This window comes from Mustela erminea, chromosome 4 (genome assembly GCF_009829155.1).
Source record: "Mustela erminea isolate mMusErm1 chromosome 4, mMusErm1.Pri, whole genome shotgun sequence".
NCBI classification, from domain to species: Eukaryota; Metazoa; Chordata; class Mammalia; order Carnivora; family Mustelidae; genus Mustela; species Mustela erminea.
In genome coordinates this window covers 81,508,740-81,531,232 of record NC_045617.1, presented here as the reverse complement: position 1 = coordinate 81,531,232, position 22,493 = coordinate 81,508,740, and the positions used below count along the sequence as shown (strand labels likewise).

Here is a 22,493-nt window from a genome sequence, read left to right as displayed (position 1 = left end):
ATCTGAATCCATAAAAATCCTAGAAGAGGGCATAGGCAGCCATATCTCTGGCACTGGCCATAGCAGATTTTTCTTTCCAGATATGTCCCCTGAAGCAAGGTAAATAAAAGCAAAAATAAGCTATTGGGACTACATCAAAATAAGGTTTCTGTACAATGAAGGAAATAATAAAACTAAAAGCAACCTACTGAATGGGAGAAGATACTTGCAAATGGCACATCCAATAATGGGTTAGTGTGTAAAATATACAAAAAAACGATATGACTCAATACCCAAAGAACAAATAATCCAATTAAAAAATGGGCAGAAGCCATGAACAGACGTTTCTCCAAAGAAGACATCCAGATGGCCAAGAGACACATGAAAAGATGCTCAGTATTACTCATCATCGGGGAAATGCAAATCAAAACTACAATGAGATGTCATCTTACCCACATCAGAGTGGTTAAAATAAAAAACACAAGAAGCAACAAACGTTGGCAAGGATGTGGAGAAAAAGGAACTCTTGTGCACTGTTGGTGGGAATGCAAACTGGCACAGTCACTGTGGAAGACACTATGAAGGTTCCTGCAAAAGTTAAAAATAGAACTACCTTACTACCCAGTAATCACACCACTGGGCATTTACCCCCAATATACAAAAAACACTAATTCAAAGGATACATGCACCTTTATGTTTACTGCAGCATCATTCACAATAGCCAAATTATGGAAGCAGCCCAAGTGTCTACTGATACATGAATGGATAAAGATGATGTATATATGTATACATATATACACGTACACGCGTCCGCACACACATAGAGGAATATTATTCAATCATAAGAAAGAATGAAATCTTGCCATTTGCAACAACATGGATAGAGCCAGAGAGTATTACGCTAAGCGAAATAAGTCCGAGAAAGAAAAATACCACATGATTTCACTTCTATGTGGAACTTAAGAAACAAAACAAATGAACAAAAGAAAGTAAAAGAGAGCAACAAACCAAGAAACAGACTCCTCACTAGAGAGAACAACCTGATGGTTACGAGTGGAGAGGTGGGGGTGGGGTGCTGAGGACCTAAAGAAATGGGGATTAGCATATACATATACATATTAGTGTATACGTACCATGATGAAAAAAATAAAACGATAAAAAACCTATACAATCAATAATAAGGGGAGAACAATAAATGTGCTTCAAGAAGAAGGAGGAGGAAGAGAAAGAGTAAAGTGAAAATATTTTTTCTGAATAAATATATTTTAATAAAACATATTTCTGGTTGTATTTTACAAATCTATCCCTGTTTCAGTCCTACGTTGTTTTACCTAAGGTAGCCTAGAGATGAAACAAACTTTTCATTATCTGGATTGGGCTCAGGAAGAATTTATAAATATTGCCTATATCTATAGCCTCAATATAGCCTCAATAATCTTTGACATGATACAAGTGTCCCATAAGCCAAAGGAAAACAGAAGTACAGAAAAATTTGTAAGGAAATCCGGAATAAATAAAAATGTTTACTGAGTACCTTCAATAGAAAACTATGCTTTGTTTAGAGTACATTCTAGATTATCTGATGTAAGTCTGTTATTGCCCTTGGAGCTATTTACAATTCTTATAAGTTGTAGATAAAACTGACAATAAGGCAAAATAATTGTCTATTGACAACTCTTATTTACCAAGATGCAATAAATTCTGACTAGTGAAGTTTCAATTCACTTCCCTTCCTCATGATGGAAAAACATTTTGCAAATTCATTTCAGTACTCTTGATTTATAAATATGTTTGTTCTTTGGATTCTCCTTTGAATTAGTTATAATAGCTTTTCTGGTTCCCTCACTTAATAAGTCACATAAAATCTTTGATGCATGTTCATTTTATATTTGTATGAGTCATGCTTTCTTGAATGTTATCCTTTAACAGATTTATCAAACAAAATATTCCACCATTTTCAGATTGAAAAGAAGCCTTGAATTTTTACTGAAAATTGAATGTTGCCATTAGATTAAATTTAAATGAATCTATATATTCTTGTTACATATTTTTGGAATAGGACTCTTGTATGAAAGCATTAATTCCTGCATAGATGGGCTACCACGTCAAGGCTATTGAGTGCACTGCTTTTCCATAGTATTCTAATTTTTGATGACTTCTGCCTGGAAAATTTTCAGACCAACTCTGGTCCAGGGCTAAGGAAAAGCTGGGATATAGCCATAGAAAATATTAATTCGTTTGGCTTGCTTTAGTCAAAGCTAAGACTGACAGCAATATAATTCTAAAAATAACCGTTTGATGACAATGCAATAGCTACAATAGTTGAATAATAACTTCACAATTTACATGTCAGAGAATAAGTGAAGGAGCAGAAAGAGAATATATCCTCCAGTCTAATCCTTCATCTAGGGGAGGGAGACCCAGCTGAACCAAAATTCTGGCCGCAGATAATCTCACTCCTATACACTTAAGTCCCAGGCAAAATTAAGAATACGTTGGAGAATACAACATTGCTGTTTTTCAGCTGCCAATCCCTTATGGCTACCTCAACAGCCAATATTCTGTGATCCAGTCTCTGTTGTCAATAAGACTTGAGTAAATTTTCATGTGAAAATATTAATAACTCTTCAAAACAGCAGATGCTGGCAAGGATGTGGAGAAAGGAGGTCCCTCTTTCACTGTTGGTGGGAATGCAGCTGGTGCAGCCACTCTGGAAAATAGTATGGGGTTTCCACAAAAAAAGTTAAAAATAGAGCTATCCTATGAACCAGAAATTGTACTCCTAGGGATTTACCCAAAGGATACAAACACAGTGATTTGAAGGAGCATATGTACCCCAATGTTTATAATAGCAATGTCCACAATAGTCAAACTGTGGAAAGAGCCCAGATGTCCACCAGCAGATAAATATAAAGAAGATGTTATGTATCTATACATAGATTTTATGTCTAAACACACACAACATATATACACACAATATACACACACACACAATGGAATATTACTCAGCCATCAAAAATGAAATTTTACCATTTGAAATGACATGGTTAGAATAAGAGGGTATTGTGCTAAGTGAAATAAGACAATCAGAGAAAGACAATAATCATATGATTTCACTCATATATGGAAATCAAGAAACAAAATAGGATCATAAGGGGAGAGAGGGAAAAATAAGATGAAATCAGAGAGGGAGACAAACCATAAGACACTCTTAACTATAGGAAACAAACTGAAGGTTCCTGGAGGGGAGGTTGGTAGGGGTATGATATGGGGTTACTGGGTTGATGGGCATTAAGGGGAGCACTTGATATAATGAGCACTGGGTGTTATGCACAACTGATGAATCACAGAACTCTACCTCTGAAACTAATAATACACTCTATGTTAATTAATTGAATTTAAATAAAGTTAAAAAAATTTTAAAAAGGGGGTGCCTGGGTGGCTCAGTGGGTTAAGCCTCTGCCTTCTGCTCAGGTCATGATCTCAGAGTCCTGGGATCGAGCCCCGCATTGGGCTCTCTGCTCAGCAAGGAGCCTGCTCCCCATCCCCTGCCTGCCTCTCTGCTTACTGGTGATCTCTGTCTATCAAATAAATAAATAAAATATTTTATAAATAAATAAATAAAATATTCACAACTTTCAACATGGTTTCTTTCTCATGAAGAACATTATTTTAAAAGAGAATCACAATTCACACATATATAGTCAACCAATCTTTGACAAACAGCACAAGCACTTTAATGGGGAAAGGACAGTCCTTTCAACAAATGGTGCTGGAACCATGGGACATCCATATACAAAATAAATCGAGATAGGGACCTTAAAGCTTTCAAAAAATTAATCCCAAATGGATCACAGACCTAAATGTAAAACACAAAACTATAAAATTCCTCAAAGATAACATTAAAGATCTACATGACCTTGGGTTTGGTAATTTTAAAGAACCCCATCAAAAATATAGTCCATTAAAGAAAAGTTGAAAAGTTGGACTTCGCTATAATTAAACACTTTTGTTTTGAGGAAGACACTGTTAGGAGAATGAAAAGATAAGCCACAGTCTGGGAGATAATGTTTGCCAAATATATATCTGATAAAAGACTTGTATCCAAAATATACAAAGAACTCTTAAAACTCAGGAATAAGTAACCAAAAAACCCAGTTAAAAAACAGGCAAAGGATCTGAACAGATACCCCACCAAAGAAGATATACAGATGGTAAATAAACATATGAAAAGATGCTCAACATCATATGTCATCAGGAAAGTGCAGATTAAAATGATAATGAGATGACACTCCATACCTATTAGCCTGCTTAAAATCCAAAACACCGTTAATACCAATGTTGACAAGGACATAGAGCAGTAGGTAGGAATGGAAAATGTCACTTTGAAAAACAGTTTGGCAGTGTTTTGTAGAGCTAAACGTGGTTTTATCATATGATCCTGCCATTGTAGTCCTAGGTATACATATCCCAAGGAGTTGAAAACTTTTGTCCACCCAAAAAACCTGTACTTGAATATTTATAACAACTTTATTCATAATTGTGAAGACCTGGAAACCATCAACTGTCCTTCAATAAGTGAATGGATAAAATCGGTACATCCATACTATGGAATAACCAGTGGTTGGAAGAAATAAGCTGTCAAGCCGTGAAAGGATATGGAGGAATCATACATGCATATTGCTAAGTGACAGGAGCAAATCTGAAAAGGCTCCATGCAGTATGAGTCCAACTATATGGCATTTGGGGAAAGACAATACTATAAAGACAGTTAAAAAAAAAAATCAATGGTTTCCAGGAGTTTGTGGGGAGGGAAGAATAGGTAGAGCAGAGGATTTTCACTGTTTTATAAAATACTGCAATAGTAGATACATGATGCCATATATTTGTCAAAACCCACAAAGCTGTTCAAAGATGAGCCCTAATGTTAACCATGGACTTCAATTAATAATAATGCATCCATACTAGTTAACCCATTATAAGAAATGTACCATATGATCACGAGGATGTTAATAACAGAGGAAACTGCATGCAGGTAGAGGGAGAATAGGTATGCTTTCAATGTAATTTTCCTGTAAACCTGTAAGTGCCCTAAAAACAAACCTATGAAAAAAAGAATGGGCGAATAAAATGTCTAACACAGAAGTGTGAATCACGAGTTGTGAAATATTGGCAGGTGTTTTGTCATGAGCTATTCTCCCAACATCTCTTCAATCGCATTAAATAAAAGCACTCTTCCTGTCATAATTTGGCCTCCTGAATACTCTGGAAGAATTTTGGTTCATTCTTTTTTTCTCTAGCACCATTCCTTTTGTCTACTCCTGCTTAGACTCGCTGATGGACAAATATTAGCACCGAGTCTTAAATCTCTACACATTTCACTTCCTTTGCCATTTGCCCATAAAAGTTACCTTTATTTTGGACTCAAAAACACTTTCTATCCCAACAGGAGCATTCACCAATCTGTGATGTCCTCCTCAGGGTCCAGTTTTACATACCACTCTTCATTCTTCATGATATTTATTGTAGGCACTTTTTCTAGCTCTGGCCCAGGAGGACCTGACCTTTTTAGTTATTGTTTTCTATACTGCCTGCTACTTGCCAACATGACTTAACTGTTGAGGGCAACTGTTCAAGATACAAATAGAATATAGTTATTTTTCTTTTTTAAGATTTTATTTATTTATTTAAAAGACAGGATGAGAGAGACAGCATGAGAGAGGGGAGGGTCAGAGGGAGAAGCAGACTCTGCACTGATCAGGGACCCTGATGCAGACCTCGCTCCTGGGACTCCAGGATCATGACTGGAGCTGAAGGCAGTCACTTAACTGACTGAGCCACCCAGGCACCTGAATTTAGTTCACCACAGATTTCATCACAGTTTTAAATATTGCACAAAGGTTATATTTATGGAAAGGATTGATAATTATCCCATTTTACACACATTAGGGAATTGAACATTTCAGTCTAGCTCTGAAAGTTTTAAAACCCAGATCCTTTCAAGTAGACTTACCATATTTCATCCTCTAGATTCTTAATTAACTAACCTATGTCTATTCTTGATGATTTTTTCATAAAATTACCCAGAGATTTGAGATTAGCAGAATTAATAAGGGGTCTAAATATTTAAAATATTAGGATTTTTAAATACTGGTAACATGGCTTACCTTGTTACTTGAATTAAAATAGGAATTAGTAAAAAAAAAAAAAAAGGACTAGTGCATTCACATTATTCAATTGTTACCAACAGTTTAAAAGTTTTAAGAGATTTGTCAGTCCAACCTAAGAAAAAAAAGTCAATCAGAGAAAGACAGTTATCATAGGATTTCATTCATATGTGGGATTCACAAAACAAAACAGAAGTTCATAGGTGGGGGGGGGAAACCAAGATGAAATCAGAGAAAGAGATAAACTGTAAAAGACTCTTTTTTTTTTTTAAAGACTTTATTTATTTGTTTGACAGACAGAGATCACAAGTAGGCAGAGAGGCAGATAGAGAGAAAGGAGGAAGCAGGCTCCTTGCTGAGCAGAAAGCCCATGAGGGGCTCGATCCCAGGACTCTGGGATCGTGACCTGAGCCAAAGGCAGAGGCTTTAACCCACTGAGCCACCAGGCGCCCCTGTAAAAGACTCTTAACTATAGGAAATAAACTGAGGGTTGCTGGAGGGGAGGGGGGCAAGCGCCTGGGGTAACTAGGTGATGGACATAAGGGAGGGCACGTGATGAAACGAGCATTGCGTACTATATGCAACTGATGAATCACTAAACTCTACTTCTGAAACTAATAATATACTATATGTTAATTAATTGAATTTAAGTTAAAAAAGAAAAAAAAGGGGGGTGCCTGGGTGGCTCGGTCGGTTAAGTGTCTGCCTTTGGCTCAGGTCATGGTCCCAGGGTCCTGGGATTGAGCCCCATGTCGGGCTCCGTGCTCAGTGGAAAGCCTGCTTCTCCCTCTATCCCCCGTTCATGCTGTCTCTTGTGTACACACACACTCTCTCTCTCAAATAAATAAATAAAATCTTTAAGAAAAAAAAAATTTCAATGAGATATCTGATAACAGCCTTTATTTAATAATTATCATCTAGCCAATTTAATGATACAAATAATTCATCAACTTTAACAATTACTTTAATAATATAAATATCTGTAGAAAAAAATAAACGACTGACAATATTCCCCTATTAAAAAGTTTATCTTTGCTTCTCCAGCTGAAGTGTTCAGAAAGAGAAGTTATTGAAAGCAAATATTGTAGAACCCAACTCTTATTTCCAATTTATAAACAATGAAAATAAAACATACTTATTGATTGTGCACTAGGTACATGCCACTGTGAGACATACAAGGATAAGAAAGATGTGGTTAGACATAATTCCATCTGAATTGAATTTTGAAAAGTAGAAATGGAAAGACGTTCAATGTAAAAGAGAAAGAAGCATTAAGTTGGCTGGGAATAATTTGGTATTTATTAAGCAGAGCTGAGTGTCTGTTTTGACCAAAGTAGTTATACCAGACCAGCAGGAGGGAAAAGCTTGAACCATAGGACCAGGGAAAAGAGAACAAAAAGAACACTGAATGTCAAGTTAAGAATTTCTTTAGTAGACAATGGGGAATAACTGAAGGTTTGTGAGACATTTTCAAGGTAATTCAGAAGCAGATAGGTAGGACTGATTGGAAGTGGGGAAAATTATTATGTAAATGTTATAGTGAATATATTTTGTATAGTATATTAATATATATGTATAGTAAATACATTACGAAATAGTCTGGGGTGCCTGGGTGGCTCAGTCCTTAAGTGTCTACCTTTGGCTCAGATCATGATCCCAGGGTCCTGGGATCAAGCCCTGCGTTGGGCTCCCTGCTCAGCGGGAAGCCTGCCTCTCCCTCTCCCACTCCCTTTGCTTGTGTGCCCCATATTGCTGTGTCTCTCTCTGTCAAATAAATAAAATCTTTAAAAAAATTAGTCTAGAAAGGGATTCATTTTATGTGGTGATAGCAGTTCTTATAAGAACCAACTCTAGAATAACTGCACCATAATCACTGTAGCAAAACAACTAGAAGAGATCAAAGATAACAAAGGAAAATATCCCTAGAAAACAATACTTTAACCAAGAAAAGGAGGTGCTGGAATACCCACTGTCAGGCTGAATTTGTTTTAAAACTGTTGTACAATTGTCTTACAAGAAACAAAGATTTCTGTCTGCTTCCTCACAATCCATGAAATTCAGATCAGATCAACCCACCCACAGTGAACAACTAGGAAATGCTGAAAAAAAAAAAATCAACTCAAAGACATCAGAAAGCTAATGATGCAATTAAAAAAAAAAAATCATGGGCCCATGAGCCTGTAGAAGAAAGGAGTTAAGAGAGGTTACCATAGACTTAGGGGCTCTTTTTCCTTTAGGACTACCTGCCATTTCTGGAAGAGATTGCTAAGAAACTAGACAGAACTTTCCTCACACTTATGGACCTAGGTAGACAGGAGTTAGCAAAATTTCCTATAGAGAGCCATATAAAAAATAATTTTGACTTTGGGGGCCATTTGTCTCTAAAAACTACTCAACTTTTTCATTATTGCATAGACGTAGCCTTACACAATATAGAAGTAAATGGGCATAAGTGTGATCTAATAAAATTTTATTTACAAAACCAGGTGGTAGGCTAGATTTGGCCTGTGGGTCGTAACTCACTAATTCCTGGGTAGAGTAAAAATTGGAAACTATAGCCCTTGCAGGAAGGCAAGCCCTGGTAAAGTGCCTTGGGTTTGGTGGTTTTTTTTTTTTAAGATTTTATTTATTTATTTATTAAATTGATTTATTTTCAGAAAAACAGTATTCATTATTTTTTTCACCACACCCAGTGCTCCATGCAATCCGTGCCCTCTATAATACCCACCACCTGGTACCCCAATCTCCTACCCCCCCGCCACTTCAAACCCCTCAGATTGTTTTTCAGAGTCCATAGTCTCTCATGATTCACCTCCCCTTCCAATTTACCCCAACTCCCTTCTCTTCTCTAACACCCCTTGTCCTCCATGATATTTGTTATGCTCCACAAATAAGTGAAACCATATGATAATTGACTCACTCTGCTTGACTTATTTCACTCAGCATAATCTCTTCCAGATTTTATTTATTTGACAGACAAGAAAGGCAGGCAGAGAGAGAGGAGGAGGCAGACTCCCCGCTGAGAGGAGAGCCCAATGCAGGGCTCAATCCCAGGACCCTGGAATCGTGACCTGAGCCAAAGGCAGAGGCTTTAACCCACTGAGCCACCCAAGCACCATGGCTTTGGGTTTTGATTCTGCTAGGTGAGCCAGATGTAGAGTGGCTCTCCCAGGGGCTCAAACTCTTGCTCTCAATCATCTGAATCTCTGAGTTAAGGTGATTAGTTCTCCTGGCCCACCAGAAGCTAATTTAAATCTTGTCTGAAGAAATATAACATTATCAAGAGGTTCAAATTATGTCTATATTTTTTATATAAAATATTGAGCTCTTAGGCAAAAAATGATCAGGCATGTGAAGAAATAAGACTTTATAAAAGTCTTAAAAGACTTTTAAAAAGATGGTAAGATACAAATAATGGACTTTAGAATAGTTATACTTAATATACTTAATATATCCAAGAAATAAATGAAAAAAATTGAGAGTTTTAGCAGAAAACTGAAAATTCTAAGGAAGGACCAAATGGAAATTCTAGAACTGAAAAATATAATAACATATATTGGAGAACTCAATGAATAGATTTCACAGGTAAAATAGTTAAGAGCATAAATATTGAAATGAAAGATACACCAGAACTTTCAGAAAGAAGAAAAACGAAAGATTAGTAAAGAATATAAGAAACATAAAGGATAAAAGAGAAGATACACATAATTAAGAGTCACAAATAGAAGACAGAAAATGTGGCAGAAATAATATGAAAAGGTATAATAAGCTGAGAATTTTCCAAAATGAAATACATCAACTCACAGATTCAAAGAACCTATCAAACCAAAACAGGGACAGGGCACCTGGGTGACTCAGTTGGTTAAGAATCTGCCTCCAGCTCAGGTCATGATCTCATGGGTGTCCTGGGATGGAGCCCTCAGGCTCTCTGCTCAGTGGTGAGTCTGCTTCTCCTTCTGTGATCTCTTTTGCTCTTGTTCTCTCTCAAATAAATAAAATCTTAAAAAGAAAATTCTAAACAGGAACAATACAAGCAAAACCACTCCTAGGAGCATTATACTACAAAACTACTACTACTGAGGTGGGAGGTGTGGATTATACCCCAATGACCAAGTAGTATTTCTTCCTTAAATGCAAGGATGGTTCAATATACAAAAATTAATATAATGTACCATCCTGAAAAACTTACTATCCAGGTAAATAAGTATGATATCTTTAAATATTTCATATTCTCAGGGCACCTGGGTAGCTTAGTCAGTTAAAAGTCTGACTCTTGGGGCGCCTGAGTGGCTCAGTGGGTTAAGCCGCTGCCTTCAGCTCAGGTCATGATCTCAGGGTCCTGGGATCGAGCCCCGCATCCCGCTCTCTGCTCAGCAGGGAGCCTGCTTCCTCCTCTCTCTGTGCCTGCCTCTCTGCCTGCTTGTCCTCTCTCTCTGTCAAATAAATAAATAAAATCTTTTAAAAAAAAAAGTCTGACTCTTGATTTTGGCTCAGGCCATGATCTCACGTTTGTGGGATCAAGCCCCACATCGGGCTCTGTGTGCAGCAGTCTTGCTTGAGACTCTCTTTCCCTCTGCCTCTTCCCCACCCACTAACCCCCTCTCATGCCCTCTCTAAAATAAATAAATAAAATATTTAAAAAATAGTTCATAGTCTCCATTTTCTCAATCTTCTCCTTTTGAAATTCTAATTAATTTTTTTATTAGGCTATGTCATTACACCCTTCATGTTTTGCAACCTCCTTTTCTGGATGATTTCTTCTTGACTATATTCCAGTTTACAATTCTCCTTTTGTTGATATCTAATATGCTATTTAATTTTTCCATTTAATTTTTTTAAAGATTTTATTTATTTGACAGACAGAAATCACAAGTAGGGAGAGAGGCAGGCAGAGAGAGAGAGGAGGAAGCAGGCTCCCCGCTGAGCAGAGAGCCCGATGCAGGGCTCGATCCCAGGACCCCGGGATCATGACCTGAGCTGAAGACAGAGGCTTTTAACCCACTGAGCCACCCAGGCACCCCCCCATTTAATTAATTATATTTTTCCTTTCTAAAAATTCTATTTGATTTTTTCCAAATTTCCTTGCTTCTTTTTTTTTTTTTTTTTTTTTTTAAAGATTTTATTTATTTATTTGACAGACAGAGATCACAAGTAGGCAGAGAGGCAGGCAGAGAGAGAGAGAGAGAGGGAAGCAGGCTCCCTGCCGAGCAGAGAGCCCGATGCGGGACTCGATCCGAGGACCCTGAGATCATGACCTGAGCCGAAGGCAGCGGCTTAACCCACTGAGCCACCCAGGCGCCCCGCCTTGCTTCTTTTTTAGTGTAAGCTTTTTATTTAATTATACACACATATAGAAAAGCACAGGAATTATAAAAGTACACTTAATTTTCACAAAGTGAACACATCTGTGTAAATATCACCCAGATCAAGAAATAGAGCAACCCCAGAAACCCAGAACTTCCCTTGTGCCTCTTCTAGTCACTATCTCATAGATGAGATCTTCATGGTCTAACACTTTAAATAAATTTAATCATAAAGTATTTTCTGTTTATAACATGATAATTACATTATTACAAATAGTTAAGCCTGACATGGTGTTCAATCCTGCAACCCTGAGATCATGACCAGAGCTGAAATCAAGAGTCAGACACTTAACCAAATGATCAACCCAGGCACCCAGCTAACTATCTTATATGGTCAAAAGCCTTGCCACCTGTCCTCTATTTGACTGTTAAAATTGAAGATGATTATTTAGCATCACCAATAATGATATATCATGAGTTTCCAAATATGATAAAAAATATACACCATCCAAGTAGCATTTTTGCCAAAAATGTTTGACCTCTATCTAATCACGACAAAGAATCAGAAAAATCCAGACTGTGGCACATAAGATATTGACAAATATTGATGCTCTAAAAATTCAGAAATTCTCCAAAAAGACAATACTTGCTTTTGTTTTTTTAGAAGCTAAACCAGGGGTCTTACATGTGTTTTCTTGATTAAGCAAATACCTGAATCATTAACGATATAACTTAAAAGGAGACTTTGGAGGTTCCAATTTAAGTTTTTTTAAAGCTCAAGTATTTGAAATCTATTTTATAGTAGTTTTGAGTCTCAACTAAACCAAACAAGATTAATAGAAATGAAGTACCCAAAACAAATGTGAAAGAATGGAAAAAATAGGATTTTAAAGATTTGACAACTGATTTGTTTAGGACATGGTGTGGAAGGTATAATAGCAGTAGCCCTCATAAAGACATCTACATCATATTCCCTGGAACCTATGAAATTACATGTCAGATTACATGTCAAAGAGTAGAATGTCTACTTGCATTCTACATCCAAGTAGAATTAAGATTGCTAATCAACTATGACCCTAAAATAGGGAGATTATTCTGGATTATCTGGGTGGACCAAATCTAATTTCAGGGTCTCTTAAAAGAGGAAGAGGGCAGCAGAGGAGAAGCAGTGTCAGATGGGCTTGGCCTGACATTGTGGGCTTTGAAGAGAGAAGAATGGGGCCATAAACCAAGGAATGTAATAAGCCTTAGAAGACCAAAAAAAAAAAAAAAAAAAGGCAAAGAAACATTCCCCCAGAGTCTACAGACAGGAACACAGCCTTGTCAACACCTGGATTTTTAGTCCGGAGAGAACCATTTTGGAGCTCTGACCCCCAGAACTGTAAGTTAATAAATTGCATTTCAATAAACTAGTAAGTTTGTGGAAATTTGTTACAGAAGGAATAGGAAACTAATATGGATGGGTATAAAAGGAAGAAATCACCACAAATGATTCTTGGAATAAAGGTGTAACTTTTGGAAATGTAGCAGCTCAACTAGGAAGAAGCTTTTGGAAGGAGTAGTTTAATTTTGAACATTAACCTGCAACAGAAGTCTAGTGAGTGGTCTAGAGTCAGGTTTTGGAGTTAAAGAGACCTGGTTCTTATTATGGCTCTGTCTCTTACAAGCTGTTCAAACTTGTTCAAGATACTAAACCTTTCTTTGGCTCAATTTTTTGGTCTAAGTGGGAATAAAAATAGCACCTACTTATTCCATAGAGTATTATAAAGAGAAATAAATGAGATGATTTATGCAAGGTCCTTATACTTGTCTGGCATGTGCTCAAATGTTGATTAATGAGGATGATGATGCTGATGATGATGATACAGAAGGCATAGAAGGCTGTGCATTATTTTTAAAGTACAGGCGATTAAACAAGTTTAACCACTTGTTTTATGACTAAATGATCAGTGTAGGAATAGAAGATGTAAATTAAATTACCTTGCTTGCTTGTTTAGAAGGGATGTGACTATATACACTATTTCTGCTTAAATTACTATTCTTCAAAATTGTGTATATATGCACTCAAAGTTAGATGCAATATCATTCATTTTCTAAGTTAAGATTTTGTTCCTTCTTAAAGGATGTTTGCTCTGCTGGATCCACACCCCACCATTTTGTGCCAATACTAACAAGGTATCTCACGCCTCTTTTAAACGGACTTCTATGTTTCCACACAGAATGGTTTTGTTTGGTTAGGGAAAGTTCGCATAAAGAGAAGCCCAAACCATTGGGAAAATCACTGGGATGCACACTATCAAAAGCTCTTTGTTGACTCCCCCCATTAAAATACTTTCTTAAACCAGATCAAAAGTAATCGTATCTTTCATTCTGAAGGAGAGACCTCTTTACTAATCACCTTAAAAATAGTCTAGGATTGGGGCACCTGGGTGGCTCAGTGGGTTGGGCCTCTGCATTCAGCTCAGGTCATGATCTCAGGGTCCTGGGATCGAGCCCCACATTGGGCTCTCTGCTCAGCAGGGAGTCTGCTTTCCTCCCTCCCCTCTCTTTGTCTGCCTCTGCCTGCTTGTGATCTGTCAAGTAAATAAAATAAAAAAAATAGTCTAGGATTTTATCCACTCTGTTTTTATTTGTAAGACATTTGCTTGCAACCGAAATGGTTTGTGATGCATGATTTCCAAAGTGGTCCTTCTCCTGTTAACTGAATTAGATGTCTCAAAAAAGACTGATAGCCATGCCATATTAGTTGGACTGCAAAAAGATACTGCTAATCCAAAAATTAACCAACTTCCTAGAGACACTGAGGCTATCACCATCCATATGTGTTAAAGCAAGGACCAAGGGTGCCATCCACAGGGCATCTCTGGGCCTAGGCTAGCAAACCATTAAAGCTGAGATGTCAAGACCCCTGCAGAGTAACCTTTAAACAATTCTGTATTTGTGTATGTTTCAATAAGGTTTCAACCTCTGATTAAAAGGGGGAAAACAGAAAAAATTTAACTTGCCAGCTCAACCTTCTGGTAGTACTGAAACCAATGCTGTCTGTTGGAAAACTAGAAAGAAAACTCTTGATTTAAATAGGGATTTTAAAAACTGAAAAAGCAACACAGCACTATTTGCTAAAATAAATACAGGCATGCCTTGGTATTTATGGCACCTGTCATCAGAAAATCTCAGTGCCCTTCTTGGGAAGACCCTGAGAAAAAGCTTTTCAGTAACTGAAAAGAAATTGTAAGACAGACTAAAAGCAGAAGTATTCTAGTCAAAGATTCTTCTCGTGTATTCATAGAAAGCTTTTACCTAAAAGTCAAGTCAGCATATTCTTATCCTCGAGAATTCAGAGGAGTCTGAAATTTTGAATACATTCTTATATTAAGATTAGGCACTTCCAAAGACATATATCTTTTTATAAAAAATTTATTTCTCTGTAAATACAAATTCCAACATCACAAACAATAGTCCAGTGGAAAAATACTTAGCCATTAACATTGAAAACTTTTTAAAATTTAATAAATAGAACTTTGGCATTCAAAATTCTAGCTGTAAACCCTATTAAAAAACAAAAACAAAAAATAACCCCTTTACAAAAAAAGAGGCAAGAATGATAGATCAGAAGGCATAAGCCAACCAGTGGCTTCACATTCCTTTTACAATAACTGTATTTCAATTAAGTCACGACCACTCTGTATTTACACATGAGGTATTCTGGGTGGTTCAAAAACTGAACCTAGTTTACAAAAACCACCAGTCATAGTGACTGATTATATACTCTGCTGTGCTTTTAATGTAACCACCTAGCTAGCACCTTACTACTTCTTGTCATCACACCACTGTGATGCCAAACTTTATGTTTCTGTATTTAAATATTTATACATATATGTACACACATATACACACAAATAACTACATTCTGGGAGGAGTTTCCTGCTTACACTGGGGAAAGGTTGGGCTCCAAAGACATATATCCTCTCATGTTTCCTAACCTAAGGTATCTAACCTAATAATGAAAACCTGCTCCTTGCTTAAGAAAAAATCCTTAATCAGGTCTATTTACAGAAGAACAAGGTGCAATAATCATAAACATTCTTAAAACTCATGTAAAACAAATGAACGCTTACTGCAGGCAAAAAGGCACAAAAGGTTCTCTCTGTATGCTGCTGCTATAGTGTTGTTAATGACTTACCGACTTGAAACTACATTAATATACTCAGTACTTCTTTTAAGTAAGAAAAAAAAATCCAAAAGCTTTCCCCTTTCATGATTAAATGTATAATATTGTCATACAGCAATATATCACCATGGCATCTTGGGGTAAAGCTGGAAATTATACTCTTTCACCAAATAGGAAATTATTTTTCTTGTTTTGTGAACACTGAAAATTGTCAAAAACGGAAACAAAATGAATTAAACTTTGGCTCAGAGAGCTACAGCTACTGGCAGTTTCAAATGATATAGTCTGAGTGAGCATGGTTATGAGAATTGCTTATTATTACATATCTATAATGATAGAAATCTACATAAGAGAATGCCAATAATTCAAACTAAAAAGTGTGCCTGAGCTGAACTAAGCTATGTAAAAATACAGTCCCAAACTCTCGGTTACTAAGTTATCCAATGAACGATTACTGATATCGAAAGAACATTTTCCCAATAAAGTAGTTCCTTTAAAAATATCCTCTAAGGGATTTCTAGTAACGTCTTGAACTATGACAAAATTAATTTATAAGCTCATTACTGAGTTAGAAATGTACAATATCCACTTTAGCAACACTGCAGCCCTTGAGATTGTCTTTAAGAAGCTATTGAAAGAAGCCTAATTCAGTTGACTAAACTGTCATGACCAAAATAAATTACACACAAAAATAATGTTGTTAATATTAAATAGTGAATCCCATTTCAAATATAAAAAGGGACAATACTTATTTAAAAAAGAAATCCAGGCATGACTGATCTAGTCACTACTTAAGCTTTTAAAATTAGAGGCCACTGAAAATTTACTAACAGCTTAACTAAAGTATCCTTCAGACATCAAAATAAAGACAACTATTGTGCCTTTGATTCCGTTATTTTTGTCTGCACAGGTAAGTGGGTCTTTTACTGAGATACTGTTACTTTATCCCTGCTTTTGTGTGACTGAGGCAGAATAATCTCAAAATCCAGAACACCAATAATAAATGTTAACACTGCATGAGATACTTCCTAAGAAGATAAGCATTTAATTCACAAAAGCATAATTAAAAAGTTTTCACATCTAAGGAAATCACCCAAATAGATTTAACTTCAAAATTTAGGTTAATTTTCATCTCAGACATATATCAGTATAATAACATCTGAGAACATCCTAGTTCAAACTAGAATAAGACACTTAGTATTTCTATTTGCCCATCTTACTTGACCTAACAGTCAAATCTTTGTTTTCAATGAGATATCAGTATTATTGCAATCTAACAGAAGAAGTTATCTTGGGAAAGGGGAATTTCCTGAAAAATAAAATTAAAATTAAATGCTGACAAATAGAATACTACTATTTCATTTCCCCAAAAATATTCCCTCCAAGACTGTCTACTTATTATCTAGGTCCCTTCACAAACTCCAAACTCCAAGAGATTAATTTTGTAACTCAGGGTTATACTTAAACTATCACATCTTATTTTCCTTTTTTATTTATGAGGAGGTAGACATTTTAGAAATGGAAATACACCAGTAGTAGTCAATTTTCTAAATTAACACACTTTTACCTCAAGACATGTGAATTAAGTCAAATTCTGTAAGTTCTAAAAGAAAACTTATTTTAAAAATTAAATATTTTACCTTAAGTCAGAAAACAAAAATATGTCTACAGTAAATTAAAGCAAATGACCAAAAGTTGGTTCAAAACAACACTAATAACCATAAAACCCCAAAACATATACTAAAAACCTAGAAGACAGTAAGAACCTAGTGACGCAATCAGTGATTATTTATGCACATCAGTACTATCATCTTAGGGTGCCTTTATTTCCCAAACTGTGGAAGTTGAGAGGGAGGGGTTGGAGTTTCTATTCAGAGAGAATGTTAAGAATGTTGTGTGTTGCACTGTGGTTTATCTCTTTCAGATGCTAGTATCTACTTAATATAAAGGCCCATTTTTACAGATATTTTTACAAGGCAGAGTTCTTTGATTCAGATTTTTGGTATAAATTTACTACTCCCTGATTGTCTTCAAACCACCAACGTTAAAAAACAAATGAACACATTAGAATGCCATGTTCTTACAAGTGACTTTTCCATATGAGCATAGGTACTTGGAATGCAAAATCACTATCATGCACTGATTTCTTAGTGTCCAGATCCTAAGAAGTAAGAGTAGGGAGGACTCAGGCACTAAACAAAAGTACAGTTGGATGTACTTACAATGTATTATAACTGACTGTTGTAACATAACCACAGAGTAACTTACTGTGTGCTGCATATTAGCCAAATTCTGAACTGAATGTCTTCCTGGGGTTTCTTTCAAGTTTTTATCCCACATGTTTTCACTACTGAAAATATTTAAGAAAAATCTTTTCTAGGAGCAATCTTTATACCAGTATATAAGCCTGGCAACAGAAACAGACATGTGATCTGTTCTTGCCCAAAACAGTATTATCCTGTTGAATTCATGCCCCTTATTTCTTCTACCTCTTATTTGGTCTTACCCTACTTGAGACCTGGTTGCATCAAGAAAACAAACCAATTTGTAAAGAACAATGATTGCCATAACTAAGTGTATTCAAAAGAAAGTAATAAACGTTCTAAAGTAATAAAACATATAATCCTCCCAAAATTCCAAATAAAACAGGAAAATACTTGTTTGGAAGTTTAAATAATTGTATGTCTACTTAAAAATCAGTTTCATTTCATAATGATATCCTGTACTCCAGAAGAAGAAATAACCTTGTATTATATGAAAAACCCAGTTTTTAATGTACTTTACCTAATAAATATAATTGAAATATCACCTGGTTTTGATATTGTTTTATGTTTGTGATAGTTCAGATATCAAGAATACAGGTTGGCTTTTTCTTAAAGTAGTTTAAACTTTAAAACATACAAAACTATTAAAATGTAAACGTGAGAAATGGATAAATAAACTATTGCTCCAGAGTGACTTTGTTAATCCTTCTTTTACAACAATGGCTTTAGATGGTTAGCATTAATTCTTTATGGCTTTGTTTACATTGATTATTGTAAATTAAAAATTGTTAATAGTAAGGGACATGTTAAAATTAGTTCAAATTATGTTAAGTTGCCTTGTGATATATAAATTTCAATGCTAATGAAAAGATTATCACATCAAAATTTCATACCTCTAAGGCAACCCATAATCACTCTGGAAAAATAGCTGACCTACCCACAGTACTAAATCAACCCAAACCCATAACCTCATCATCGCAGCACAGTGGTTGTTCAAAAGACAAATGGTTTTGCCAGCTGTACTCCTACTAAAACACTTGCCTGCTGTTGGAACTCTTGTTCAGCCAGCCCTTGAAAACCCCAAAGAACAACACAAGCTTCTAATAAAAGAAAAGAAATACAGGAATAAACAGTGTGTGCCTTTCTCGGAAGCTTTGCTTTGACCCTAGAAATCCTTGTAATTTTGTGAATAAACACACATGTGCACGCATGTGCGCACACACGCACACACACAGCTACAGATAAAAAGAAATCCTATCCATTTATCTGAAGGGCACTATTCACAGCTTGGTCCTACAATCAGTAGTATGAGAAGACCGATTTTTTGTTTTTCTTGTATACTTCATCACATTTTTCAAATAGTAATTTGGTTTTTTGGCCTGATTAGATAAGCCCCCTTTGAAGCCTCATCAAATCCGCTTTCTCCCCCAGGAAAACAAATCCACAGAAAAAAAAAGTCCTATATATCACTTGTGACTTTCCATTATGGCTCCTAAACAGAAATATGAAGAACTGTAACACAGCAGCATTTAACAATGGGTCGTTATTGCTGTGGGACCAAGAGCTGATCACTGGGTAATGCAGTTGTCTCCCATGTCCTGAGCATAGCGGTCGGATATTGTAGTCCTTAATTCATCGATGTCCCTCCGTAACTGGCATACATCTGACAATTTTTTACTGAGTGTTTCTGGGCTATAGTCATTCTCAGTCTCTTCAGCTGAACAGTTCATTGCTGTGGAAATAAAATATGGAGAATGTCTCACACTTTTTTGACGAAAGGCATTTTAGGAATTTTAACTTAATTATCATTAGAAATATAATGCTGTATCCTGAATACAAATCAGGTTCCGGTTTAAATGTATCATTCAGTATTAAATAGATCTTGTTTACAAAATTTTCACTAATTAAATTGCATTAAATCCATACTGTAATATACATGTTCAACATGTTTAAAGCATGACAACATTCCAAAAGTAAGAAAAAGCATGCTCTAATAACTCTCAAGCTCAACTATAGCACTCATTCTGACTTGACAAAAAACGGAAAATCACTTCTGTATTAAGGAGTGATAGCTTTAATTTCTATAGACTGCAAAATCGGTTTATTAGCATGAAAGCATAAATTTCCAAAATATATGGTAAGTGTGTGTGTATATGTATGTATATGTATGTTTATGTGTGGTGTGTGAAATATATATATATATATATATATATATATATATATATATGGAATGCTACAACCCCATGCAATTCAATTGGGCTGACGGCTAGCTGCCCAATCGCTGAATGACCTAGGGAGGGGAGGGTGAGGCCCTGAGTCAGCTGGCTGTTAATTATTTACCTCAGTTCCTCTCTTTGTCAGCACATCTCAATATTAAAGCAGATGGAGTCAATAATTGTAAAATAAATTTTTCCTTGGGGCACCTGGGTGGCTCAGTGGGTTAAGCCTCTGCCTTCAGCTCAGGTCATGATCTCAGAGTCCTGGGATCGAGCCCCGCATTGGGCTCTCTGCTCAGTGGGGAGCCTGCCTCCCCCGCCCCTTTCTCTGTCTGCCTCTCTGCCTACTTGTCATCTCTCTCTCTGTCAAATAAATAAATAAAATCTTTAAAAATAAATAAATAAATAATAAATAAATAAATCTTTCCTTATGCTTTTACTGGCCTTGGTAGCTTACTGGAGGTGTAAGAGTCAGATTAACTTGTTAATTCAACAAACACTAACTGAACACCTACCATGATCCAGGCATTATGCTAGATGGAAAGGCCAGCAAAATAATGGATGCAGTGGTTTATTCTTAATGATTTACCTCATAAACAAGTAAGCACAGTTAAGTATTATAGGTGTCCTACCACCATACACAGACTGCAGTGGCACAAGGAAGAGAACAACCAGCCAACTGGAGAGGGAGCAGGTTCATTAGATGGGCCAAGATGCAGAATGAAAAAAGGCACAAAGGCAGAAAACCAAAGAATCTGAGAAGCTTCAAGAAAGTAAGTAACCAGCTCTAAAATGGCAGAGCACAAATTATGAAGGCAAGGGTCAAGAAATAAGGCTAAAGAGGCATGTGAGACCTACCTATCTCTATTTTAGGGGACTGTAAATATTTGGAAATCAGAATTACCATTAGGTTAGATCACTCTGGCAGCATTGTGAAAAAAATGGATTGGTGGGGGAAAGTAGGCAAGACAGTGGACAGAGAGACCAGTCCAGGTGAAGGACTCTGAAAGCTTCATTTAAGGCAACAGTGCAATGGAGATGTAATGGAAGGGATGAATGCTAAGAAGGAACTGGTAGAAATGATAGAGCTCAACCATCCTAAGTTATATAGGGGTTAGGGCCTAGGCAAAGGACATACCCAGATGAAGGAAAGAGCAGGGTGGAGAAAAATCTGGATTAGGGCGGACAGGTGGATAGTGGTGCTACTCACTAGCACCACTAGTGAGGTGCAGGATTAGGAGGGAAGGAAATCAGGTTCTCTTTTGGACATAGTTGAGTACTAAGATGCCTACAGAGTAACTGGTTCTAATATAAGGAAAGTATAAACAAGAGCCCGGGGGGGCCATTCTAGGCAGGAAAGAGATAAATGTCTGTATGGGTCAGAGGGACAGCACTAAAAGAAAGCAAAAGGACACGGGTAAGATTACTAAGAGAAAATATACAAAAAGAGAGACAAACAAAAACACCTAAATTATTGAGGAATCAGTAAAACTTACACTGTTTGTAAATGACACTCTTTGCAGAAAACCCTGAAGACTTACGAAAGAACTGATAAATGAATTCGGTAAAGTCACAGGACACGAAATTACAGAAGTATAAAGAAATCGTTGCATTTCTATATACTAATAGTGAAGAAGCAGAATGAGAAATTAAGAAAACAATCCCATCTACAATTGCACCAAAAAGAATACAATACCAAGGAATATACTTAACTAAGGAGATGAAGGACCTGTAGGCCCTAAACTTTAAAACATGGATGAAAGAAACTGAACACCAACAAATTGGAAAGATATAGCAAGCTCATGGATTGGAAGGACTAATATTGTTAAAATATCCATACAACCCAAAGTAATCTACAGATTTAATGTAATCCCAGTCAAAATACTAACACTTTTCACAAATGTTGTGAAACAATCCTAAAATTTTGTATGGGAACCACAAAAGACTCCAAACAGCCAAAGCAGTCTTGCGAAAGAACAAAGGTAGAGGTATCACAATCCCAGATTTGAAGATGTATTACAAAGCTATAGTAATCAAAAGAATATAGTACTGGTACAAAAAGAGACACATAGATCGAAAGAACAGAATAGAGAGACCAGAAATAAATTTATGCTTATATGGTCAATTAATCTTTGACAATGGAAGCGAAAATACACAACGTGGAGAAGACAATCTCTTCAACAAATGGTGTTGGGGAAATTGGACAGCTACATTCAGAAGAATGAAACTGGGCTGCTTTCTTAGACTATACACAAAAATGAACTCAAAATAGATTAAAGACCTAAATATGAAACCTGAAACCAATAAAAAAACTCCTGGAAGAAAACACAGGTGGTAATTTCTTTGACATAGGCCATAGAAACATTTTTCTAGATAGGTCTTTTCAGGCAAAT

General features: G+C 36.2%; 1 protein-coding gene across 2 annotated transcripts in view; it reads right to left on the bottom strand.

The window, feature by feature from the left end:
* Positions 1-18,379: 18,379 nt before the first annotated feature.
* The window catches only part of CEP85L (centrosomal protein 85 like), a 174,299-nt gene continuing 170,185 nt past the window's right edge, over positions 18,380-22,493 (bottom strand). For both annotated transcript variants that reach the window (XM_032339690.1, XM_032339691.1), the window contains one exon: positions 18,380-19,616. In XM_032339690.1, coding sequence (XP_032195581.1) covers positions 19,453-19,616 — 164 coding nt within the window. In that variant the 3' untranslated portion in view covers positions 18,380-19,452. The remainder of the gene's footprint in view (positions 19,617-22,493) is intronic.